Source organism: Lampetra fluviatilis, chromosome 1, assembly GCF_964198595.1.
Source record: "Lampetra fluviatilis chromosome 1, kcLamFluv1.1, whole genome shotgun sequence".
NCBI lineage: Eukaryota > Metazoa > Chordata > Hyperoartia > Petromyzontiformes > Petromyzontidae > Lampetra > Lampetra fluviatilis.
The window spans coordinates 12866871-12894488 of NC_136275.1; the positions used below are offsets into that span (position 1 = coordinate 12866871).

General features: G+C 45.7%; 1 protein-coding gene across 3 annotated transcripts in view; it reads left to right on the forward strand.

Moving 5' to 3' along the window:
* LOC144932561 (acid-sensing ion channel 1-like) overlaps nt 1–20632 on the forward strand; it is a 144907-nt gene extending 124275 nt beyond the window's left edge. For 2 of the 3 annotated variants that reach the window (XR_013636916.1, XR_013636917.1), the window contains exons 6-10: nt 14000–14056; nt 17346–17437; nt 17653–17732; nt 19730–19810; nt 20067–20632. Coding sequence is in view for 1 of the 3 variants with exons in the window: in XM_078856774.1 (XP_078712900.1) it covers nt 14000–14056; nt 16470–16623; nt 17346–17437; nt 17653–17732; nt 19730–19810; nt 20067–20153 (551 nt within the window). In the remaining 2 variants the exon portion in view is untranslated. Of the gene's footprint in view, nt 1–13999; nt 14057–16469; nt 16624–17345; nt 17438–17652; nt 17733–19729; nt 19811–20066 lie in introns of all 3 variants that reach the window. The other variant, XM_078856774.1, reaches the window with a different exon arrangement.
* Nucleotides 20633–27618: the final 6986 nt, after the last annotated feature.

Consider the following 27618-nt stretch of genomic DNA (forward strand, 5'->3'; position numbering starts at 1 on the left):
AAAAGATTTTGGCCCGATCTATCGAGAGGCACTCAGGAGTCCCCTTATCCAGAACATAGCCATTAAGGAACGCCTCGGTGATGGCCACAACCGATTTGATTAGGGAGCGGCCAAGCCATAGGCCAGCGTGAGAAATACTCAACGCCCACGAGTAAGTATTTGTTGCCACGTGCCGAAGCGGGAAACGGCCCGAGAATATCGAGGGCAACAATTTCATTTACCCGTGACATCTGGATGGATTGCAGCAGAGGACAACAGGATCTCGCCAGCGGCTTCCGCCGGGCACATTGCCCGCAGCCTTTCAGCAGATTCTCAACGTCGGAGGCCATGGCCGGCCAATAAAAATCCAATTTAAGCGCGGCCAGCATCTTCTGCACTCCGAGGTGCAACAGCCATTTATGCACAGCCCACACAACCTCGCCCCGCAGGGTGGTAGGGACAATAGCATAATGGCGCAATCCTCCATCCCAATAGATGAGCAATCCTCCCCGCAGCACAAACGAGTTAACATCCCGTAGAGCCGTACCATCGGCGGTCACCCTAACACGCCGGGGCAACTTAAGGAGGGACGCATCTTCTGCCTGTCGACGTCCCCATACCTCATAGTCTAGACCCAAAGTTGCATCTCGCGCAACAGGGACGTCGCCCGTCCCCCCTATCACGTTTACGGCAGACGCAACGAGAGGGGAGGGGGAGGTCGAGCCGCACGGTTGATAACGACCCGAACCAGAAAAACACGCGCACTCTCCAGGCGCTGGCAATCGTGATAGGGCATCAACCCGTACAATAAATGACATTGAATGAAAAATCCTGCAGGATTTCAAGCCAGCGTGACAATTGACCGGAGGGGTGGTCCACATGCAAAGCGTATTGGAGCGCCGCGTGATCGGAGCACACTTTGAAGTGTCACCCGTACAAATATGGCCAATATTGCTGCACACAAACCACAATGGCCAACAGTTCCCGGCGTGTAACGCAGTCCCGCTGCTCCGCCGGGGACAGCACCCTGCTTCCATACGCAACCACGTGCTCTACACCATTTACGACTTGGGATAACACGGCACTAATGCCGGTATTACTGGTGTCCGTGTCCAAAATGAATGGCAACGAAAAGTCGGGATAACGCAGGGGAGGGGCGTTAACAAGCCCATCGCGAATAGAGCAGAACATAGTCTCCTACAACTCCCCCCAATGAAATAGTCTCCCTTAGCCATCAGGGCATGGAGAGGTTGAGCAATGGATGCGAACTTTGCAACAAATCGGCGATAATAAGAGGCGAAGCCGATTTTAAAACTGCGCACCTTGCTGGCCGAGGTGGAGGTCGGCCACGTCCGAATGCAAGCAGTTTTCTCAGGGTCCGTCGCGATACCCAATTCTCCGACTATGTAGCCCAAGTATCAAACAGATTTTTGGAGCAGATGACATTTTCGGAGCTTGAATTTCAAGTTGGCCGCACGCACCTTAACGAAAACAGCCCACAGGCCATCCAAATGCTCATCAAACGTGCGGCCAAAAACGATGACATCTTCCAAGTAGATTAAGCACGAATCCCACTGGAGGCCCGCCAAAACCAATTCCATCAGCCTCTAAAAAGTGGTCGGCTTGGAATGGAGCCCCATCGGAATCCGATTAAACTCGAACAGCCCTTGGGGTGTCCAAAAATCCATCTTTGGCCTTGAGACCTCGTCAAGCGGCAACTGCCAAAAACCCAACAAAAAGTCAAAGGTTGAAAAGAAGCGCGCGCCTGCCAGAGCGTCCAATGAATCGTCCATGCAAGGCAGGGGGTAGGCATCCGCGACCGACACAAACGCAGACTGCCGTCGTGCTTCTTAACAAGGACGATTGAAGCACCCTATGGACTGGTGGATGGCGAAATGATATCCGTGGCCAACATTTCATCTACCACCGCATGAACATGTTCATTTTCAGCCAGACTCAGGCGGTAAAGATTCTGCCGAATGGGGGCGGCATTTCCCGTGTCAATATGGTGGCTCAACAGAGACGTCCGACCGATATCAAATTTAGACTAAAAATGTCAGAACTCCCGTTGGAGCACTCTCAGCTTCTCCATTTTCCCCACGGACAAATCGCCGCATTTCGAGCACAGTTTATCTATCGATGCCTCATCAACAACCGGAGGTCGTGAGATTGAATGCTGACCCCGACATTGCCCACGACATCCGCTTTCGGACACCGTGGAAGAACAACGAATACCAACAATAAACAGTAACAAGGAAAATGTGACGGCGTGAACAAACCTCCTATTAACGAAAAGTGACGCATCGCGAGCGAGTGGGTTGCGGCAGGACCGTCCCAGGGGGTAGAGACGATTTTGCAAAGGCATGAAGAGTGATCACCCTCAGGAGTCCTCAATGTTCCGTCCATGGACGTTAGGCGCTCTGGTCCTGTAGGCGGTACAGAACAATCCCCCTCACATCCTGTTTCCTCAGGCATGGCAGTCGGCGCACTGGACACATCAGATATTGGCCACAAGGGATGTGGGGATGAATCGACAGGATCGGGCGAGACATAGCTCTTTAACCGCGATGGATGCATGAACCAGCACCGCCGGCCCAACCGAATACATACACACTGCGGCTGCCGGACCTCAATAACCTCGACTGGTCCTTGCCAAGAACAGTACAGTTGTGGGGACGTGCCTACGGGCACTTGAGGGTAATGCAAGCACACCATGTCCCTCTTTTTCCAAGGCACTCCCTGCCCTCCCTCTCCTCGCAGGCGCTCGTTCCCGGGCTGCCTGCGGGCCGAATTGCTCCAAGCAAGCTCATGGGCCAACTGCAGCTGCTCAGGCGTTTGTGACATGGGGTTCAGCACCACCGACCCCTTCCGAGGAAGGTTCAATCCCAACTGAACTTGCACCAGGGGTTCGTGCTCCCTCTCATACATCAAATAAAACCACGAGAATCCCGTCGAGGCATGAGGAGCTAGTCTGTAAGCAGTGAGGACCCCTGAAATGTGTAGCTCCCAGTCCGACTGGCCCATGGTCACTTGCTGGCATAGCATGACAGTGAGGGTCCTGTGCAACCACTCAACCATCCCATCCGTTTGTGGATGATACGGTGAGGTACGCATCTTCCGCGTGCCCAGAGAATCGCACACCTCTTGGAGCAACTTGGAGGAGAAATTCCTGCCCTGATCTGTGAGGAGCTGCTTATCAAGAGCATAGCCATATAAAAAGGCGTTTTCTATAGACGCAGCCGATTGGTCAACCAGAGGCCAGGCCATAGGCCAACAGGTTAGATATTCAACCCCAACGAGGAGGTACTTGTGTCCTTTCTGGGAGACCAGAAAGGGCCCCAAAATGTGAAGGGCCACCAATTCATTCACCTGTAATACAACGATGGACTGTAACGGGATCTGCGGTCGCAGGGCACGAGATTTCCAAAGCTCACAATTGGCACAACCTTAATCAGGATGCGTACATCGGTTTCCATGCCTATCCAGTAAAACTCCTTTTTCAGCGTCGCCAACATTTTATGAACACGCCGATGCATCAATTTCTCGTGTATGGCTTTAGTAAGTTTTACCCTTAAGGAACGTAGGTACAACCAAAGAATAATGCTGGGACTCCCCTTCCCACCGCATGAGGAGTCCCTCACACAGCACAATGGATGGGCGACCTGCGGGCCCCGGCCCACGAGAAGCACAACGGCGCAACGTCAAGAGTGAGGCGTCATCAACCTGTAGCTTAGCCCACACATCATGGTCAAGATTCAGGACAGAATCGCGTGGTGACTGAGTGCCTTCATCCCACTTTGTCCCGGCTGCCGCCAGCACTGCGGGCGCACCCTCTTGCGAGGGCTTACATCTCGACGCCCCCGAGGCACACAGGCACTCTGAGTGCCTTTCCTGTGCACCACTGTGAATGAAAATCCCTGGAGTATTTCGAGCCATCGAGACAAGTGCCCGGATGGCTGGTCGATGCGCAGGGAGTACTGGAGGGCCACATGATCCGTGCGGACAACAAAGTTCCGTCCATACAAATATAGACGATAGAGCTGGATGAAATGGACCGTGGTCAGTAACTCCCTGCACGTGATGCAATAGCGCTGTTCAGCAGGAGACAGGACTCGACTGCCATAAGCCACTACCCTCTCTGTGCCCTGGACAAGCTGGGAAAGAACTGCCCCGATGCCCATATCGCTGGCGTCCGTGTCCAATATGAAGGCTTCATAAAATCGAGATATGTGAGCGGGGGGGGGTGGGGGGCATCGTAAAGGGCGGCGCGGAGGGCGAAGAAGGAATTCTCCTCAGCCTTATCCCACCGAAATCTCTGGCCCTTGACCGTGAGGGCGTGTAGTGGTTTAGCATGGTGGCAAAATCCCTAAAAAGAAGGTTTGTTCATGAAGCCATCCAGGTATATAAACATAGACGTAACTTAAACCTATAAGATAGATCAAAATTGAACAATCATTGGAAGGATGTTATTAACTAGGTAATGCCTTAACTGGTTGTGGTTGTTTCCATCTTACCTGCCGTTTACTAGTAGATTTGTATTCCCTCCCCCCCCCCCCCCCCCCCGTGTCCCACACTAGGCCTCGGCAAGGTAAGGTAATTTACCCTTTTTACCGGGTAAAAGGGTAAAGGTAAAGGGTAAAGGTGTCGAAAATGCCAAGGGGTAAAGTAAAGGGTAGGGTAAAGGTAGCTCGGAAGAATTACCCGGTAGGGTAAAGGTGGCGCGAAGTATTACCCGGTAAAAAGCTCTGTGGCGCAGTCCATGGCCTCCATTTAATAAGTAATATTTAAATAAAACTTTTTTTTAAATGCGCTTTTATTAAATGTACTAGTAATGGCAGAACTCCACGACTCCAGGAAGTGGCCCGAAGCTTGCCACAACGTCAGGGACCATGGTGATTTACAGCCAACGTCAGTTGAGCGTGGACAATTAGAGCCAAGCCGAAACATAACATGTAAAAAGGATTGTTTAAAAATATCTTTATGATAGAATATAGTATTGTCATCAGTTTGACATAAGTATACCAAGTGTGCAGTCGATACCACATTGGGAAGTGGGTTAAAATTGAGTTACAAGATTTGAGGATACAACAGCGACGACAACGATGACAACGACAACAACGACAACAATGACAACAACAACGACAACAACGACAACAACAAGCGTGTAAAATTGGAATCATTGAGAGTATTATATATGATTAAAGCGCTCTACCTAGCATTTACCGTTATAAACCTTTTTCATGTGTAGTACCCTAGTAATTACCCTGTAATCGGGTAATTTCTATGGGGTAAGGGTAAAAGGTAGGCTCGTTGCTTTTTACCTTTTACCTTACCTGCTAAAGGGTAAACGGTAAGGGTAGAGTGATTGTATTGTGGTAAGGTAAAAGGTAGGGTAAAGGTAGGCTCGTAGTTTTTACCTTTTAACTTTTACCTTACCGAGGCCTATCCCACACTCCGCTTCCCACTTCTAGCCCCGCCCACTTCCCCCACCCAGCCTCACGTCCTCTTCCCCTAGCGCTCACGCAGCCCCCCCCCCCTCTCTCTCCCCCCTTGCCTCCCCCTTTTTTACCTATATAACCTCTTGCCACGGCATCTCTCTCGCCTACTTCAGAATGTTCTTGCTGTGGTTGTTCCACCTGATGAAGATTGCTTGTGTTGCGATCGAAATGTCGTGATTTGTTTTATTTATTTTTTATTTCGACCTACGTGACTTTACCGAAAGAACCAAAGAGTATATTTTTCTCTTTGGTTCTTTTGGTAAAGTGGAACTGCTGGATTATTTTTTTCCGCCTGAGGACGACCGCTTGTGTTGCGATCGAAACGTCATGATATAATATTTTTTATTTTGTTGTATTTTTATACCTATGTGACTTTACTGAAAGAACCAAAGAGTATGGATTCCTGCAGTCATGAAAGCTTCAAATCAATAAGTATATGTAATTTTGTATCATTTTAAAGGCTTTTTGCATCAAATATGTATCATTTGAACTCCAGAGAAACGGTATAATGTTTGACCTAAGAATGCTTACATAGGTTTAATTGCGTCGGTATGATTATCATATTCAACATTCTTAATTCTATTTTCGCACACTGTGTGGATAAAGCCTCTGCCATTTTGTTCATTTTAGAGACATTCTCTAGCGAAGTGGTAATAATCCTGTGTCATGCATTTTAGAAATTTAACACCTGACATCTACGTTATTTTTTTCACATCCGCTGTTGGTAAATGTGTGAACTTTTTGAGAATTTCGAATTTTCACGTGTTTGTAATTTCATTAAATCGTGCAATGTTCCTTTAAACTTTTTTTCTGATTATCATTTGCTGTAGTTGAGCACTCAATTCAAAACATAATTGTGTTAGTTGTTATACTGGTTGAGATATGAGAGCTCATCATCCCTCCATGGGTTTATAAAATTACTACCATTTATGGGAGAGTTTCAGTGGTTGTCATTGGAAAATTAAACAGATTTAGTCCAACAGTTGAGCACTACTCAGTGATTTGAAACGTTGATTGAAACTATTATACATACAGGAATGTAATTACTTTAGACTTAATTGATGTATATGAATTGACACCGAAAACTCTACTAGGAGCCTCTTTATTTTATACACAACTAGCTTTGCTACCTGGCTTCGCCCGAGACTTGGATTCTTGTCTTGGATTAATACACAGCCTACGCGGAGGGTTTGGGGGTGGGGTGCGTGACATCAGCAGGCACACCGCATAACATTATGCTGTATATGTTGGGTTTGAAAATTTTGATGTGTTGTATGCGTGCGTGGGTGAAATTATTATGTTGTATGTGTGGGTTATGAATATTCAGTGAAAATAATAATAATAATAATATGAAATTTGGCCAAATGTGTAATTATCCGGAAATATGTTAATTGATGTAATTATGCACATTTAATTATGCCAATTCGAGAGGTAATCGTAGTAATTATGCGAGTGGGTGTAATTATGAAACTCCAATCAAAACTGTCACGTTACCATACATAGCAGGCGTGACCAAAAATATCTCCAAAATTCTAAACAAACATAAGATCCAAGTCCGATTCAGTACAGTACATAAAATACGTGATCTAATTCCATCTGTGAAGGATGTCATCCCTGACTTGCAATACCCTGGAGTCTATAAACTGAGTTGCAGCTGTGGTGACTGTTACATTGGGGAAACAAAACGTCATGTCTCTGATCGTGTCCGCGAGCACAAGTCAGATTTGAAACACGGCAAAATTGAGTCGTCCGCCGTTGCCGATCATTGCTACAACTCGGTGGGCTCTCATGAGATTGTTTTCTCCGAGACTAAGGTGCTCTGCAGGCCTTCTGGCTTCCATCAAAGGTTTGTACACGAAGCCATTCAGATATACAAACACAGACATAATTTCAACCGTGATGATGGGTACAAACTTAGTAATCATTGGAAAGATGTTATCAACCATGCAAAAAAGATTTAATTACACACTTTTGGACCATCTTATCTGCCAGGCACTATTTTACTTCACCGAGTGTTAACATCCCTAACGTTTAACAGTACTCTTTATTGTCAGCCAACACTGGTATAAACATGGGCATTTCCGCTCCTTTTCTATTATGTACATCCACAGTTACTTGCGCAACACGTCCCTGACCACGAGTCCATTCATCCCACAGTGACTTGCGCACAAACAGCATAACAAAGAGCGGCTTAATCGTATCTAATTCATTTACCCACCCAGCAGTATAACAAAAGCAGTAATTGACCACTTCACAACTCCTCCTCCCCCGCTGCCTTTCCTGGCTCCTCCCCCCTTAACCACTATATAAGGTACAGATATTTTGCTGTGACGGTTTCACCTGAAGACGGAAGCTTGTGTTGCCTCGGAAACGTCGTGATTTTTATTGTTTTCTTTTTATTAATTTTAATTTCATTTTTTACCTACGTGACTTTACCGAAAGAACTAAGAGTACAAACAACCTTACAACTCGCATCTTCTTTAACGGTAAAAGTTTGAAACTCAGCAAAAAGAACAAATCAACGTGATAAGACTGCAGTCTACAATAGTGGCTTTATTATTAATTCCCTTATTTTACTCGTATTCACCACATATATATTATTTTATATTGTATCTTTCTATCTATGTAACTTCACCAAATGAACCAAATACATGAACCCCTGCCATCACGAAAAACTTAAGTCCAAACTAAAACTATTCCCCAGCATCGAAATATAACTCAAAATAAAACACCAATCCCTGGAGACAGACTCATAACGAAGCTTTGCAAATCCCTCAAAAAAATGACATAACGAGGAGCATTACGAATATTGATTATACATGAACGGAATAATAACCACGATATATATTAAGACCAGGGGTAACTCATAAGAGATGCAAGGAATACATCTAACACACAGGACCACGTAATATGTATCCCATAGAACCAAAACCTCCTGGCCACCTTTGTCTTCCAACGGTTCGGCACAAAAACATGCCAGCCATAAATCCGTATGAAGGGGTCTGGCCACGGGGAGAGGCCGCGGATGGCATCTTTTTTTCTCTCTCGCAAGAGACGCGCAGAGAGGGGAGGGGGTTTCACGTTTTTGGTTTAAGCACAAACACACATCACGCTGTTCAATCTGGTTTGAGTCTTGCTCAGTCTTGTGACTCAGCTTGCGATGCAGTTTTTGCGAGGGAGGCTCGCGAGGGAGTTGGGGCGAAGGCTTGCCGGCAGGCACCGACACCAACCATAGATGTCGTGCCTCGAGAAGAGAAGGGACGAGGGGTCGTTAGGGGCTGAGTTCGGTATGAGCCGACAGAGTTGCGCTGACGAGCAATCAGCCGCGAGGAAGGGTAGAAACGCAAGAGTGTCAGCGCCAGCGACCGAGCGCCACCGAGCGCCACCGAGTGCCACCGGGGGCCACCGGGTGCCACCGACCAAAGGGTGTCAGCCATCAGCGGACAAGTGGCGAGCGTCTTGTCGACTCGTCATCCAACAGGGGAAAGAGCCTGACCGGCCGCCCGTGAGGAAGAGCAGACCAGCACCAGCTGGGAACCAAGACATCCAGCAGCGGATGAGCTGCACGCGCTATCTGACAACGGAATCATCGCGCACCACGACGGCGAGCGTCGTGCCGACTCGTCATCCAGCAGCGGACAAACAGCTGCAAACGGCCACAGAGCACGGGAGCCAGCGTGCCAGCGCACGAGTGAACGAGCGCCGCCAAGCACCGGGCACCACCGGGGGCCACCGGGCACCACCGAGCGCCAAGCGACCGAGCCTCTTCAAGGACAACCTCGTGCCGATACCGCTCAATCTGCTGCGGAGAGAGAAAGCAGGCAGCTCACTGCAGACGACCGACTGAACACAATGATTTTGTCCAAATAAATGAGACAAGTGTCCCATTGGAGCCCAGCCAAGACAAGTTCCATCAGTCTCTGGAACGTGGCAGGAGCGGCATTCAATCCCATGGGCAAACAGTTAAATTCAAAAGGACCCTGCGGGGTACGGAACGCGGTCTTCTGCCTCAAAGACTCATCGAGGGGCAATTACCAAAACCCAGAAGAGAGGTCCAGGGTAGAGAAGAACCGCACTCCGGACAAAGCATCTAAGGAATCGTCCACCCGATGCAAAGGAATAGGCGTCTGCCATGGAGACCTTATTAAGGCGGCGAAAATCCACGCAAAACCGGAGGTTGCCATCCTTTTTCTTAACCAAAACTACCGGGGCGCCCCATGGGCTAGTGGATGGCGAAATAATATCAGCGGCCAACATGTCATCAACGGCATGCCGATGTGGGTTCGAATGGGGCTAGCATCACCCGTCTCAATACGATGGGACAACAAGGACGTCCGACCCAAGTCGAAGTCGTTTTTGCTGAATACATCAGAAAATTCGGACAACAACATACGCAACGCCTCGCGCTGAGCAATTTGGCGATCCATCGATCATCAGCCGGACATTTATTCCCGACAGCGCAGACAGCCTGCTCAGGCGTATGTTCCACACGTTCGGTAAATGCGGTGGTAGCGTGGACGAGAACAGTACCCGCGGGCACGATAACATCACCAAGGCCCCCATTCAAAACCTGCAAAAACGGGGCCTGACCCGTTCTGAGAATGGTTTGAGCACAAACCAACTTCAGCCCTCGTGTAACAGTATTCGAAGGCATCAATAAAATCCCATTCACCCCGACGTCACAATCGATTTTCTTGCTATAACGGAGCAGAATCAACACTTGGGATCCCAACGGAACCGTAACGGTGGCATCAACCAAAGCCTGAACCATATCCGAGGAGGCCGGTCGTGGAAGCGGCGATGGCAAAAAGCACAATTTACGACCCGACGGCAATTCGAGACATCCATGATCCACAATAATCTTAAGCGGCATTCTCGACAAAAAGTCAGTGCCTAGCAAACATGGCACGGCCAACGTACGCGAAATCAGAACGGGTCCCAATGCACGAATATCCCCAATGGTGATGCACACGTCCACCTGGCCAATGATGCCCATACTACCCCCGTTAGCAGCAACACACACATCGTGCACCGGCCGAACACACGAAGCAGGGATCGATAACAAATGAAAAATAACATCTGAAATGATAGTGGCAGACGCCCCCGTATCAACCAAAACACGGACATCAACCCCCTGAACAGTGGCCGCCACCGTCGACGATCCTACCGCCGCGGCAACCACCCGTCGAGCCAATATTTTCTACTGCGTCTGCGAAACCGGCCAGCCCTTAGCAATGGTACGTGAACACGAACAATTTAACTAATTGTCCCGATGCGATGCACCCGTCTCGGTGGCATGAGATGAATGAGATGGCGAACGTGCCTGGGTGCCCAATGTGTGCCATCTCGCCTGTATGGAGGGACGTGAAGGCGGATGGTCGGCTGCAGGAGACGCGGTTGGCGATCCGGACGGCGACACAGGATGAACGCGGCACTCCCGAGAGTAATGGCCCACACAGCCACATCTGTAGCACGTGACGGGAGCCTGCTAGGGGAGCAGATCGTCGTCCTGTTGTGGTCGGTAGATGTTTTGGCGACATCGACCATCTTTAGGGCGCCGATTCCAGCGAGGGACAGCCGCTGCAACGTCGCCCGTCGACGGCGCCTCCTCGGGAATGACGACCACTTTCGATGGAGACCAGCCGATGGGCTGACCATCCTTAGCTGGATCCCCCGTCCACGCCGCCATCTGCGCCCAGCGCTTCAAATTTTCATATGTGTTGAGGCAACGCGCGGCCCACAAGAATGTCTTTTCGTGGTCGCACGTGGGAAGAACAACATCTATCTCCCTAGCCAATGCCAACATGCATTCCATCACCAGGGGATCTAACAGTTCCTGTGTTACATCGGGGTATGCATCAACTGCCAAGGCCATCAAGGCGCTTCTGTAGGCGAGATGCTGACATTTTCTTGTTTTGTCGTCTGGCAGCTCGTAGACCTCCACCATCTCCATTTCCTGAAAGGCTTGTGTAAGCGTCTTCTTCTTTTCGGTGGGAATGGAGCGAAACACAGCCAACGCATCGTCGTTCAGCATGGTGGGCAAGGCAATGAGCGCCTCTTCCTCTGACAATCGGACGGATTTGTAGGCGGCCTTGAAGTGCCAGCGAAAGGCACTCCAATCACCGCCAGCAGCCACGAACTCGTGCATGTGGGGCAGGCGTCGGCCCCGGTCGGCACTCTCCTTCGCAGCGGGCGTCGCGATAGACGGTGAAACTTCACGCGGCAGCGACAAACTAGCAGCCGACGCACCGCTCTCCGCAGTGGTGGTCAAACTGACGGCTGTGACACGCAAACTTGGCGGGAACTGCGAAATGGTGGCCGTCTCCACCCCTGACCAAAGGGGGGACCCTTTGAGGCACCGTCACCGGCCCTCTGCACGTCCACCTCCGGACGGTCCACCACCGGACTACCTCCAGCGGCGATCGGCGTGACAAGCACAACAAGGCGGAGGAGTGCTGTTGTGCTCGTCAGGGCGAAGCTGTTCAACCGGCTCCGCCGCGCCGTTCGCCGCAGGTGCGACATCGGCACCTGTCGTGGGCTCCATCACCGGGGCCATGGCACCCGGGGTCGGCAGGAGCTGAGTCGCCGTCTCATCGTCATTGGAGGACACTGCAGATGGATTCTTCTTTTTCTGATGTTTAGACATCGTGTCTTGCATAGAACTCTATCAGAAAAAGTCCACTTCTTGACACCGACGTAATAAGTGGCTCCGACACGGTAAGAACTTGAAGTCGTTTATTAATAAATCTTCGGTACAGCTTGGTTGTCTCTTGTCTCACTCTCACTACGGAATATTCGCCGCCCAGGCGGCTGCGCTGCCCCGCGCCACGTGGTGCTCACCCGCTCGCCGACACGCCGCTGGCTGACGGCGCGCTGGGGAGCAGCTGAGCGGCTGAAGGTCGAGCCGCCACGTGGCTGATGGAGATGGCGGGGCAGCAGCAACGGGGAGCTTCTCTTGATCTTGAACACTGATCCCGCACCTTGCTCCGGCCCCGGTTTATATGCGCTCCCCGGCGACTAAGCCCTGCCTCTGGCCACGCCCCTCTTGGAACCTTCGGGAACGCTCCAGAGGCTTCCCGGGTGGCTCCGCGACCTCACCTTTGCTCTAGATATAACCCCTACCACAGATAAACCATAACTGCATAATAAGTAACGCCCCACATTAAACATGAGTTGGCGCTCTCATTACATATATATAGACAACAACACTAGGCCCAGGCTTTGTTCTTGATCTTAAAGCTCGTCCCTTCCCTCAAACGTCCCCTCTCATCGTGCTCTCCCCTTTTATCCTTTTTAAGCCCCCTTTCTCTAACTTTCCCTCATTGTTTGTACCACAGACAATCGTCTGTCCTTCTCCAACGGTTCCCAACCATCGCCTCCGAGTTCCCTGCATATTGCCACAAATAAGAATATCCATTTTTTAAAACATTTATTGCCATGTACAAAACATACAAATAATGAATTGCGACTCTTTTAAGGGAAGGGTTTTGTTCATAACATGTCCATCATGAATTTGCCTCATGCACGAAGATAAGTTTTAATTCAATTCTAACAATGCATTAGTGCTAGGACGTTGCCTTCAAGATCAACAAAGCACACACCTGAATAATACAGATAATATTGAAAAATTGATTAAACTATCTGCATGCAGAACGTGCTTGCAGCTTAGTTTATTCCCAGTTATTTGTATTTTTGTAAAGTATGTTACACAAATTTACACTCAAGCGTGTGACACTTTAAGCAAGTTTAAAAGTCCTCTCTTGCTGAGTAGTTGTATTAAATGGGCATTTGATTGAAAAAACATGACTCCATAATATAATCAGTCAAGCTTCTCTGTTGCAGCGAGTTCTCATTTTTCGGTAATATTTTCTATCTTTGAAAAACTTCCTGCCAAATGTGAATGTTTAATGAAATGCATGTCAACAGCAGCAAAATTCACAATTGTTTGACTTCCTCTTTTACTTACTTTTGTGCTTTCGGAGAAATGAGATTAAACACTTTAAGAGTTTGAATGATTTGTGAAAGTTAATAACATTTGGTTGGCAAAGTTTACAGTTGTCGACATGAAACTGATACATTTGGTTCGTGTAAGTGCAAATTATTGTTAACAAAGTTATTGACTACAGAAAGTTGTTATATTGTAACAAATATATTTAAATCATACATTATGTGCAAATAATGCGCTTTCAATACTCGTTTACTGTTCTTGGCAGAATCTAAGTTATGGCTTTATGTTTCTTTCTGTAATGAGATTACTACAATAACATACACAAAACTACATCTAAATACCACGTTGGCATCAGTGTGCTAATGTGGTTTCAATGTTGTCCTGCTCCTGAAAACCAATAACACTACTATAGGGAACCTTTTGCCATTAAGCAGACATGAATAACGAATGGCTGAAATACCGCAGCTGCGTATCATTTAAGAGCACCGGACCGGTTTGGTGTGCGTCGTTAGTGCAGTGATGCGTATGTGCAAGCTTGTGTGATTGCTTGTGTGTTTTTATCCACTCTGAGCAGGAGACGCTCCTTACTGCACTCCGGAACAGTACAAAGAATGTGCAAACCCTGCCTTGAGTGAGTGTTCACCCTCCAGTATCTCCGCACGAACACTCCACTGCACCAGCACACCCCACTACACCATTACACGCCATGCCACTATCACACCTTCAGGGGCACGAGTCAGGCTGTGCTGGGTGGTACTCATCACCATGGTACGTAGACACATTTTCTCTGCAGGGAGACCACTTTTTTTTTTTTTCTAGATTTGAAGCTTTCGTGACTGCAATGATTCATATTCTCAGGTTTTTTCGGTAAAGTCACGTAGGTAAAACATTAAAAGTAATGAAAGTAAAATAAAACAAAACAAAAATAAAAATAAAATTCACGACGTTTCGGAGGCAACACAAGTCTCCGTCATCAGGTGGGACCGTCACAGCCAGATTAGCTGCATCAAGTGAAGCAATGATTCAAAATGTAATCCCTTATAAGCAAGTTGAAGGGGGGGAGGAGAGGGGGGGGGAGTTCATCAGAATGTGGTAGCCAATGAATGGAACGTATCGGGAGGGAGGGGGGTGGGAGGGGGAGGGAGCCAACAAAACATTTGGCGACGGCTTGGACGCGGCTGCTGCGCACGCCAACACAATGGGCAGAAAGGGGGGAGACCACTTTTTGGCTACCTGTACGAGGTTAAGGAACCTCACCAGGTCGTACTCATTTTATGTACTCCAAAAAGATGATAGGCTGTTTCAGAGCACAATGTAAAGGCATTGGAGTTTTACATTTGTAATGACAGTATCTCCACCACTAGGGGGTTAGAGCGCTGTTGCCACCCACATGGGTACTGCACACCAACGGCCCTAGGGGGCGTGATTCGGGTGGTCAAGGGAGCGAGCCTTCTGGGAGGTGCGTAGCCAGAGGGTGGGGCAAGGCCACGCTGAACAATTCTAGATCTGAAGCTTTTGTGACTGCAAGGATTCATATTCTTAGGTAAAGTCACGTAGGTAAAAAATTAAAATTAATAAAAATAAAATAAAAAAATTCACGACGTTTCGGAGGCAACACAAGCTTCCGTCTTCAGGTGGAAACGTCACAGCCCGACATCTGTATCAAGTAAATGAGAGATTACAAGAGATACTACTTCGTATATATAATGGTTGAGGGGGGGGGGGCCAGGAACGGTCCACTTTTTATTATTATGGTAAGGTGCGGCTTGAGACTACGAATAGACTACATAACAAATGACTGAGCCTTTATTATGGAGAGGTGCGGTTTGTGACTACGCCTAGCCTACATAACAAAATGCTGCAAATGAGACCGAGCCTCTGCCATGTAGATGGTAATAGACTACATAACAAATGACTGAGCCTTTATTATGGAGAGGTGCGGTTTGTGACTACGCCTAGCCTACATAACAAAATGCTGCAAATGAGACCGAGCCTCTGCCATGTAGATGGTAAATTTGCTACAACTCTGTGGGCTCTCATGAAATTGTCTTTTCCGAGACCAAGGTGCTCTGCAAACCTCCTGGCTACCATCAAAGGTTTGTACACGAAGCCATACAAATATACAAACACAGACATAATTTCAACCGTGATGATGGTTACAAACTGAGTAATCATTGGAAAGATGTGATTAACCATGCAAAAAAGATTTAACTACACTTATTTGGACCATCTTATTTGACAGACAACTATTGCAGGTTACTGATAGACAGCCAGTTTTGTTTTACCAGGTTTAGCTTATTTTTTCACACTATTGTTATGTAGGCTAGGCGTAGTCACAAACCGAACCTCTCCATAATTAAGGCTCAGTCATTTGTTATGTAGTCTATTCGTAGTCTCAAGCCGCACCTTACCATAATAATAAAAAGTGGGCCGTTCCTGGCCCTTCCCCCCCCTCAACCATTATATATACGGAGTAGTATCTCTTGTAATCTCTCATTTACTTGATACAGCTGTCGGGCTGTGACGGTTCCACCTGAAGACGGAAGCTTGTGTTGCCTCCGAAACGTCGTGATTTTTTTTATTTTACTTTTATTAATTTAAATTTTAATTTTTTACCTACGTGACTTTACCGAAAAAACCTAAGAACACGCTGAACAAGATAAAAGGGAAGCGCCGAAAGCATCGAGGGTCGATTCAGAGGGTAGCGTTCATCGGGTCGTGGATCTTCAATAGCCTCGTGTATAAGTGGTTACCTAGTGATAGATACGTCTACACCAATTATATAACCAGTTCCGATATAAGGAAGTGTTAATAAACAGGTTGCCTCCAACCACGTAGTGTGTGTCTCCATTTATCAGCACTACACATTTAAGAAAGGCCATTTGATGATTTTAAATTGGCATACAATGTAAAAAATATGATCTTGTACTCGGTTTTAAAATAACTGCTGGTTATATATGTTTGAAGTTAGATTACAGCCCTTGATTGTTTAACGAGTGCGTAATTTAATGTTTTGAAAAAGTGCAGCTGCATATATTCTCCAGTGTTTCTGGTGGAGAAAGACGACGACTACTGTAAGTGCGAGATGCCGTGCAACATCAAACGCTTTGCAAAGGAGCTGTCAATGGTGAAGATTCCCAGCCAGGCCTCTGCCAAGTACCTGGCCAAAAAGTTCAACAAGACAGAGGCATACATTGCGTGAGTAGTGTTAGCACCTGCCAACCTATTCTTTAGCACACAAATCTGAGGGCCTCTCGTACAGGGAGAAATGGCGTTACCACTTTTCCTGTATTGCTACCTTTTAAAGAAGCCCACCAGGTCAGTGGTCCCATCTGTGATGATGTCAGGTAAAAAATATTGTGATGCTCAAGTGAACGTCAGGCAGTGCTTATTATTGGTAGAAATTCTACGCATAAATACATGGGGGACCGTCTTTTCACAGGATACCCACTTTTGATTTCCCAGAAATTATTACTCATTTAATGGATAATGAGTGGGATGATGGGCTGAGTCGACCCCAGATTTGACCTTGAAACCTTTCAAGCACATTGGAAAACAGAGATGTGCGTAGTCGCCATCCTCTATCCTCATTGGTTCATAAACTAGAATTCGCCATGGTTTAAGAGTGCACAGTGAAGTCATTTTGCACGAATCTGCAACACATGGGTAATGCACATTTCGACATACTAATTTGCACATTTTTGTTAAAAATGCATCTATTTTTGTTACAAACATTTCAATAAATTGAATAACTAAACAATGTGGCTGTATTTGTAAACTAAAGTCAATACTTCCAGATTTTTAAACAATATATATAAACCCAACAACATGAAATGATCATACCATACTCTCATTATGCAAATATACTCTTGAAGTTGCACAGTGGCTCGCTGAGTACGTGGTGATGCTGCCCTTTGTAGGGAGAACGTTCTGGTGCTTGACATCTTCTTTGAAGCTCTCAACTACGAGACCATTGAGCAGAAGAGGGCCTATGAGGTGGCTGGCCTGCTTGGTGAGTGTGGTCGTGGCCACCAGCTCTTCAGCCTCCTGGCTGTATAAATATGCACAACATGCATTGCATTGCTATGACGCTATAATAGCCTTATGGCAAGATTAACGGTTGCATGTACTGTATGTATGTTGAACTTCTTTCGACCGTACGTAGCCAACCATGCTAATCGGAGGTGCGCTTGCCTAGCTTGTCTGACAATATCCTCCTGTTTGAAGGTGATATCGGTGGCCATATGGGACTGTTCATTGGTGCCAGCATCCTTACCATCCTGGAGATCTTTGATTACCTATACGAGGTAAGACATAGCCCTCATAAACAACTCCAGCCCGACAGCAAGATTGCTGCTTGCAGGCTTGATAGGTGTCCCTGTTGTACGCACTCCGTAATCGACAGCCTCAAATTGCCCTTACGCTGTAATGCAGCAATGCAATGCCATTACCCCAGCAGTTTCCAAGATAATGGCTGAATGCAAGTGTAGTAGATATGGAAAGTAGCTTTGGGAATTGAGTCTAAAACGTTGCAAAGTTCATCACGACTGCAGTAGACTTGTGTCATGGATTGTGCCATGGACCCTGGCACTCTTGATTTATATAGCTCAATTTCAGTGTATAGTATATGTTCACCAATGTACCTGTACTTGACACCATTACAATCATTGAAGACTTGTTCCAACAAGGACTGAATCCAGATGTACCAACTTTGGTAAGGCACTGTCTTACCAACACATACTTCACCTGAAATGGTACATTCTAGCCAGTGAGTTGGAGCATGTACGCCAAGCCCTCAGGATGAACGGATACTCGGACCGTACAATCCGCAAAGCTGTCTCCCCAGCCATGCGGAGACAACCTTCTGAGGATCCAACCAAAACCATCACTTTACCATACATAGCAGGGGTTACCAAAAATATTTCCAAAATCTTAAACAAACACAAGATCCAGGTTCGTTTCAACACAGTACACAAAATCTGTGATTTAATCCCATCGGTAAAGGATGTGATTCCTGACATGCAATACCCTGGTGTCTACAAACCAAGTTGTGGTTGCGGCAGCAGTAATATTGGGAAAAACCAAACGAAATGTCTCGGACCGCGTTCGTGAACACAAGGCAGATCTGAAACACGGTAGGACTAATACCTCTGCCATTGCTGATCATTGTTTTAACGCTGTGGGCTCACGAAATAGATTTTTCCAAGACGGAGGTACTCTGCAAACCTACCGGCTACCTTCAGAGATTTGTTCATGAAGCCATCCAGATATATAAACACAGACACAACTTCAACCGAGAGGATGGGTACAAACTGAGCAATCATTGGAAGGACGTTATTAACCAGGTAAAGTCTTAACTGACTGTGATGTTTCCATCCTACCTGCCTATGTCAGCTGTTATTTCCGACTCTCTGTGTCTCTCTCTTTATGCCTCTCTCTTAGATCTCTCATGCTCACATGTCCTTTGCATTGCACTCTCATGCCTTTGGATTACACTCTCATGCTCACATGTCCTTTGTATTGCACTCTCATACTCACAGGCTCTTTGGATTGCACCCGTTGGGTTGCACTCCCTCGTCGAGGAGGTCGCTCTCCTCCTATCTTACAATTACATGCTCATTTCTCACATTAACATCACTAGCCCCGGCCACTTCTTTATGACCCTTGGGCTACAACAATTTCAAACCTTTTAAAAAGAGTCTGCCTCAGCAGCAGACCATGCTTTCCCACCTGATGACGGATGCTTGTGTTGTGCCCGAAACGTCGTGATTTATTTTATTTTATACCTACGTGACATTACCAAAAGAACCAAAGAGTATAGTATATGTAGTTTTGGCTTTTCATGTGAAAATTGTGATTTATTTTTTTACAGATTACTACAAATAAAAATTACCTTACATTTATGTTCAAATAATGTAAATGCATAATTAGCTTTTCAGTCCTCGTTATTAAAGTTATCTTATATTTCCATACTAAAATGTTTAATCAAATCTACAATTTATTTGTGTAATTTGCAAACATGTAGCAGTTGCAATTGTGAACCAAGAATACCACAATCTCGAAAAAAAACGTCGGTGTCTTCCTCTAGTTGCGTTTAAAGGCAAGCAATTGACATCTGACGAAACCGCATAAATGCACTAATTTTCTATGGGGTTGATCATTCCTTCTTGGCTATTTCACTCTATGTAGAAGCATGGGATGCATACTTTTTCCTCTGCGTTTCTGTCTTTAAACATAGAAAAATTTGTAACTGTCATTGGTAAACACTGATTTTTTTTTTATGTATGTGTGCACCTCCCAACAGATAATCAAGTACAGAATACTCTACTACTTCTGCCGTAATAAGAAGCAGAGAAATATCAACGACAACTCCGTTCCAATGACCGTAAGTTCTGCCAGGCAGAAAACATTCACAGCACACAGCACTATTTTACCACAATCTCAAAGTCGGCATGGACTCACCCAAATATCTGAAAAGAGCACATAGCTCATAACAGCTCAAAATTATATGGATTTGTTTTTAATGTGAACCATAACATTTGAATGAGCATGCATCGTCCTTTTTAGCAGCAGATGGCCATAGCATCTGCTCACATGTTGGTGTGTTTGTGTGCACGTGCATGTGTGTGCGTCCGTTGCAGAGCTCGTACGCGGCACCCCAGGGCCATACACAGGCCGCCATCCACCCACACGGAGCCCACGCCAAGTACGAGGACTTCACCTGCTAGGCGTGCAGGGTGCGGCTAGACCCTACCCACGGGCACCACGAGCGACGCGCGTCGCTCCACACCGGCACAGACGGAGGACGCCGGGAGAGGCAGAAATTCCCTTGTCTCTTCCCAAAAGCATTACCAGAGATTGGTTTTAAATTGACTTTCAAGCTTTGTAAATGCTAAACAAAGTGATTTAAAACAGAAGATTTTTTATAGAACTTCTGGTTGAAATTATAAGGTTGTTTTAAATACACAGAAAAATGCCTTGTTGGTAGCGAATGACGGTTTGTATTAAAATAGTATGGAGAGGAATTAAAACTCACTCTTCAATTACTTTTCTAAATTAGTTTTATAAATATTGTAATTGGAGATGCAACATTCGATGTTGATTCTGGATATTGAAATTTATGGTGTTGATTGCACAAGAGTATTCCCAGACTCTAATTACGAATTTAACCGGTATATTTTTTACTACAACTTTGAGGTTGTTGCCATTTAATATATCATTTATACTGCATAGACACAAATACCCCTATTATATTCTAACAATAGAGCAATGATACAAATGAGGAAAATAACAGCAAAGTGTTGTTTAATACAGAATATCGGATCATATATAACCAGTATCCTTTATAACTGATCAGTATACATTTGTCTGTATTAAGGGACACAGTCGTGTGCAGTACATGAGAGTTACAGGGGTATTTGAATTAACTATTTTAAGTGTCTAAGATATTAAAATGTATTTTTTGCATGGCAAAGCCTGCCAAAACTAACATTGATAGTATCAATGTGTTTTTTTACTCTGAGTAGTGCCATAGATAAACAATAAGAAATATGTATTTGTATACAGACTCTCCGAGAATAAAACATTGAGGTTTGGGATTCAGGAGGCACATTGGATAGAGTTTCCCAACTAACATCCAGACTCTGGAACCACTTATCGTTAAAAATCATTCAAATTCTGTATATACCCCAACAACAATCAATGAAAATGTAAAAGAAACCGAATGCATTATGATATTAACTAACTTCTAATTAAACGTGGTGATTGGTAAGTTTGGCATTGTGACGAATGAGAGAGTGGAACGACTATTTGAGTTCAGAATCACCAAGGGCATAAAGATCACAACACCTTTTCCAAACAGATGGAATCTCGGATATGGACTAATTCAGCTAGAAAAAAAGAAAGCTGAAATTTTAAAGTAAAAACCTCAGATTAGTAGAAATGTGTCTGTTCTTGGAAGATTCAACACAGGAAGTTATGACATAATATGATGAAAGCTACACTTAAACATACCCAGTGAGGACAAATCAATACAGTACAGAAAATTCAAGAAAGTCAACATATAACAGGAAATAGTATCTTGACTTAAAGCTTTCGTGACTGCAGGAATTAATATGTTGGGTCTTTCGGTAAAGTCACGTAGATAGGTTCAAAGAAAATAACAAAAACTTCGACGTTTCGATTGCAACTTAAGCGGTCGTCATCAGGATCGAAACGTCGTAGTTTTTATGCTCTTTGGTTATTTCCGTAAAGTCATGTAGATCGAAAAAATGATGAATAAATAATGACGTTTCGATAGCAACACACGCCATCGTTTCAGGTGAAACTATAGCAGGCGGACTGCTGAGGAGAAAATGTAGTGAGAGAGCTACAGCAACCAAAGGTGAAATACGTTTGTGGTGGGTACAACCCAAGGGTAAGTGGGCGGGACTAGGGATGGAATTTGCAAGTAAATGTAATCGCAGAGAGGGTAGGGTGGGTCACCTCCCCCCTCCTCGGATCTTAGAGGCAACACATTCACAATACAAGGCAATACAGCCCCGGCTCACTCAGGGCAACGGCCGTTCGATACCCACTGCCTGGGGAGGTATTGCCTCCGGGCTAACGTGCCCTAAGACGGGACCACAACTCTGGGTTCTCCGGCTACGGGTGCCTCGGGGAGGCTACTCTAACCCGACCAAGCCAGAGTGTGGGTTCCGACCACTGGCCCACTCGGACACGGCCCTCACAAGGACGTTGGGCCGGAGGTTCCCAGGGTCTTGCCACTGAGCCACATGGAGTCCCGGCCCTTACAAGGGCAGTGGGGCTAGGGGTCCCAGGGTCCTATTTAGCTGGTCTTCTGGCTTCTGTCTTGGACTGGCCCCAGACCCTTCCAGGGGTCCGGCTTTTATACCCAGCACTGGTACGTCAGCCCTGGCTCCGCCTACCTTCTAGAGAGTTCCAGAGGGGGCTCCGGGCAATCCCAGGACACCCCGCAGCCCTCTCCTACTGGGAGGGGTCCCGGGGGATCCTAGGACACCCCACAGCCCCCTACTGCTCCGGGGCTAGGGATATTGCGTCTGCCCCTACAGGTAAGTGTACATAGCCCGTTTACGTCGCTACACATAGCCCATTCACGCCACTACAGAAGGACGTTGATCAACCAGGTATAGTGTTAACTTTTGTGTTGGCCGACTCTCTAAGTTTGCATAGTTTGATATCTTTTATCTTTTTTCTCTCTATCACCTTTTTCCCTCTGTAAATTTCACCCCCACCCTCTCGCCCGTTGCGGCAGCCCTCCCTCCCCCTCCTCGGATTAGCCGAGGTCACCCACCCCTACCCTCTCTGCGATTACATTTACTTGCAAATTCCATCCCTAGTCCCGCCCACTTACCCTTGGGTTGTACCAACCACAAACGTATTTCACCTTTGGTTGCAGTAGCTCTCTCACTACATTTTCTCCTCAGCAGTCCGCCTTGCTGTATTGTTTCACCTGAAACGATTGCTTGTGTTGCTATCGAAACGTCGTGATTTATGCGTTATTTTTTCGATCTACATGACTTTACGGAAATAACCAAAGAGTATGAATTCCTGTTGTCACGAAAGCTTCTAATCAATTCGTAGTTTTTGTTATTTTCTTTGAATCTATCTACGTGACTTTACTGAAAGACCCAAAGAATAGGAAATAGTATATTTAGACTAACTCTAAATAACCCATTTATATCCGTGAAGAAGTAAAATTATGTTTTCTTTATAAAACCCACTTTAACAATTGTCAATCTGATGAAGTTTGATGGGTTCAGGAATAATGGAGCAGTGTTAGTAAACTTGCATTGACATGTTCCTCCACTCCACCTGAACACCTTGTCGTTTGCTTTTCCCAATGAACAGACATTTTAAGTTATGTCAGCTGGGTCCGGTGGCACACATCTGTTATCGAGCACTTCGGAGGTAAGGGTTGGTGACTCGTGCAAATATGAGACTCTGCTGGGCTATAATGTTGTCAGAGGAAGGGAGTATAGCAAGTACAATAGAAACATGACTTTGCGCAAACCATTTGAGTGTTATCCTCTATTCTGTATGGTTTTTTTCTCCGCGTAAACCAGCTTCCTCCTACGTGCAAACACTCTTCAAATAGGAATTGGCAAAATATCCCCATGCAGGACCCTCCTGAAACAAGTTTTGATGCTTGGTGAGGCTTTCCTGGAAAGATAAATGATATTAAATTCACATTATGCATTCATGACCAACTGTTTTCCATTATCAGTCAGGCAAAGAGAAAGGTTGATATTTCTATCACGTTATGCAAATGTAAAACAAACATAAAAGGTAAAACAAGCATAGAAGGTGGAGTCTTCTCGTTCGGGTTATTTTGCCAGCAACCGCAATCCAGTGCACCTTCACACTGTGTTTAATCGTTCTTTACTGTAAAGGACAGTAAAGCTGGGTCAGGTCAAATCAAATGGAGGAAAACATTTTATTTGTTGTTGTTGTGAAGTAATTGACCACTGAGTTGAGACTTACGGTTTTATCTGATATGAGAGCCGAGGATTTAAGGTCAGGTGCTGGTGGTTTTGGCTTAAAGCTCCTGTCATCATTCGACCTGTGAACCACCAAGCCACATCAGTATTGAGATACACTTTCATTAAAAGCTTACACAAACAGGACTGTACAGATGTATACATGTGCCACATGCATGCAGAACGGAATTGGGGAGAGCTTTAGATTCCGTGGCTACGCCGTATTTGCTCGGTACTTGGTGCACAGTGTGGGAATGTAGCTCACCTTCTTTGGTCGCATTTGCTTGGTTTAATGTAATGATCGTCCACTGGCACAGTCGGATCTCTTGACCCCCATGACCTGCAGCCTGTTGCCTCCAAGATACTGTGACTGATTGCCTCCTCACCCTGTTAAAATTTGCATTTTTGCATTTTTAATTTAGTGTATTTTTATTCTGTTGAGAATACATAGCTCCGCTTTACTGTGTTTGACGTTCTAAATTCAGTAAGTCATTTCATCAGGAGAGCGTGTTTTTATTTGGACAACAGTACATTATATGCCATAACGTCACGGATAGGTTATTTCCATTAAATGGGTTTTGGAGGCAATTTGATATCTCCGTATTTTTTAACGGTTTACTGGTAAAACGTTTATGTGTACTGGGTGAATTTTTTTAGCATACTTAAGAAATACAGCCTAATATTGTACGAGTTTATTCAGTGCTTGAATTTTGCTGTGATGGAGGGTATTGTATATGGAAAAACATTTTTTTTACAAAAATACTTATTTTAAAACTAAAAAAAAAACTAAAACTGGAAAATAGAAAAAGGCATTTCCATAATTTAGTTTTTTGCTGAAAATGGCACAGAATTTTGGCAAAACGCTCGATTTAAAAACATACATATTTGAAAACACAATTTTGGTGCTAAATGCAATTCTGTGGGCTGTCTAGAGTCATGAACATCTGCACCAATTTAATTCGCAATGTTTTCAATCCAACCATATGACATTTTTGTCAAAATGCTAATCATTCAATCAGTTGGTGGCATCCACCATTTATTCATACGTGGCTGTAGTGTCAAGATTTAACAATTGTCCAAACTCCAACACCAAAAAGGACACCTGCCAAATCAGTCATTTATATTCAAAGTCAACAAGGAAAGCCTTTGTTGAGCCACGTTTATTTGTTGTTATGTGTTTGTGTGTCTTGTACCCTGGAAAAATAATTTTTAAAAAATTACAATGAAGTCCAATGTTTTTTTTTCATGAATATTCTCAATGTTCTATCACAGTGACAAACTTGAACTTTTAATGACAGATTGATATCTCTTCTGATTTAAGAAAATACACTAATTGATATCGCTTCTCATATTAAGTATTGCTGGCAGGTTTCAAAAAACAGTGGTTATAAAGCAAAACGTAGAATATTAAAAGAAATACATGGGTGTGAGTTTTTACTTTATTTGGCTCCTCATTTACTAAAAGAATGAATCTGGAATCGTTATATTCAAAAACAGATTTACATTCCCCAAGATTAACAGGTACACACACTTAGATGGCACTAAATCGTTCTATGGCATGTTCCGTGTGTGTTTAATGGTATAACCCGTGTGTGTTTTACAGGTGAGTAAAGTGGATATAGTCACTCAGTAATTTCCGAGACATACATTTTGTAAACCGTAATTAATTTGAGTGAAATCACTGAATGAAAAAAAATTCCCCCCAAAATCAGACTTGGTTTCTCCAACACCAACACAACCATGTGATGTATATTAAAGAGCACCCATTATGTTTAATACTGTACTATTTAGGAACGACAATGTGACATTTTACAAACACTTCACTTTGGTGTTTAATGTATGAGTTGCATTCGGTGTACAGTATTTATCAATGTTGTTCTAGACCCTGATCCCTTGATCCAGAAATGTTGTAATAGGACGAGCTGCACTCAGGCCTCAGATATTGAGGTAAACTCTGCTGTGGATATGCTCACCTCGTCATGGCATGCATAAATGTTCCTCCGTAGTTATGTGATGCACTTCGTTATACCGGAGGTTTTGATGAAAAAATCATGTTATACAGTACAATGTTTTATTATGTATTCTTTTGAGCAACTAATCCCTATTCGTTTTTTTAACAGAGCAGGTGCAGCCATTCCCATCACGAATGGTCGAATTGTGAATTAAGTCAAATCTGTTCATTACACAACCAAGCACTGCCCACTTTACACTTACACATGAGGTACGAACGTTATATATATATCTCAAGCAGCTCTTGAAACCATAGAATGGATCACCAAGAGTCAACGTAGTCATAATGTTTCGTCAGTTGCTTTTCAGATGCCATATGAGACCGAGAGATGAATCATCAGTGTGAAAGGGGAATGGAATCGTTTCTGTGCATTATAATGAGCGACTGTTGTGATTTTCATCAGTTATGGCCTCGTTTTATTCCTGGTGTGAATATTTTTTTGGGATATTTGATTAACTTTGTGGTGCATGCATTGTAAAACATAAGAAACATTATTAAGCCCATTAGTGGCAGTGCAAAGCCATTGGTATTACAAGTGCATAGATATGGAGCTTCAGCAGATTGTGATGCCACAGCAGCGAAGCCGCTGTGCCGGCGTCGCGCCTACGATGCCACCACAACAAAGCAGCCTAGCCGACGCTGTTTTCCCCTCACCACCCCCCACATGAACACACACACCCCCCACGTAGGACCTCGGGGGAAAGTCACCTGGCCTCCAGGTTTTCATCCGGGAGCCCTCGTGGGAACATTCTCCACGGTTTCCTGGGGCCAGGGAATTGGCCGATTTTCCCCCAGGTCAAATTGCACCTGCGGCGCCGTGAATTGACTTGAAATTACATGGTCACGGCGGGGCCGTTCAGCCACCGCGGTTAGGACACACAGCACAACGGGTTAGCAGGCAGGTAGGGGGCGGGGCCACGAACGGCGGGACGAGGGCAGGCACTCTGATTGGTTGGGGGATTAGCGGCGAACCCTGTGATGTGGAAAGGGGGAAGCGGACGTCGCTGAGAGCACCGGTACGAATGTGGTGACGTCACAAGCAAGCAATCTGATTGGCCGGGAAGGCCGGCGGATCAACCGAAGGGTCTCTTTGATGTAGAGAACAATAAAAGGCGTTAGTTCGTGTTCTTTTCAAGCCAGCGATCGGGACAGTCGACTTTCCAGCCACTCGAACATCCGTGAGACGAGTCGCAGTGCAGCCAGGATTCGCTCCTAGGAGCTCCGTACGAGTCGAACCGTGAGTACGGGAGAGAGAGATAGAGACCAGCGTGAGAACTCCTCGAGAGAGTAATTCGAAATAGGCGGGGCGGATTGGGTTTTAGACCATCGGGAGACAGCGCAGTTCTTCACTCATTTCGGCGCTGAGTGCCATAGGGGTGGAGTTCAGACCGCCGGGAATAGGTTAGTTATCCCACTAATATCGCCTCCGGGCTCCGTAATATTTAGTATCAGACTCGCTGAGAATAAACCGTTAGTGATCAATTACAGTTTCGTGTGGTTTCTTCGAGCGTGGGGAGAGCGCGTGGTGGTGTGAGTCTGCTCGTCATAACGCGGAGATTGGCGCGTGCATAACTATATCGGTGCGACCATTGTGCAAAGAGTCCTACACGTGCATTCGGTCGAGTACCGTGGTCATTGTGCCCGAGTCTGGTGCGCGAATCCTGTCGCAAGTTATTCATCATT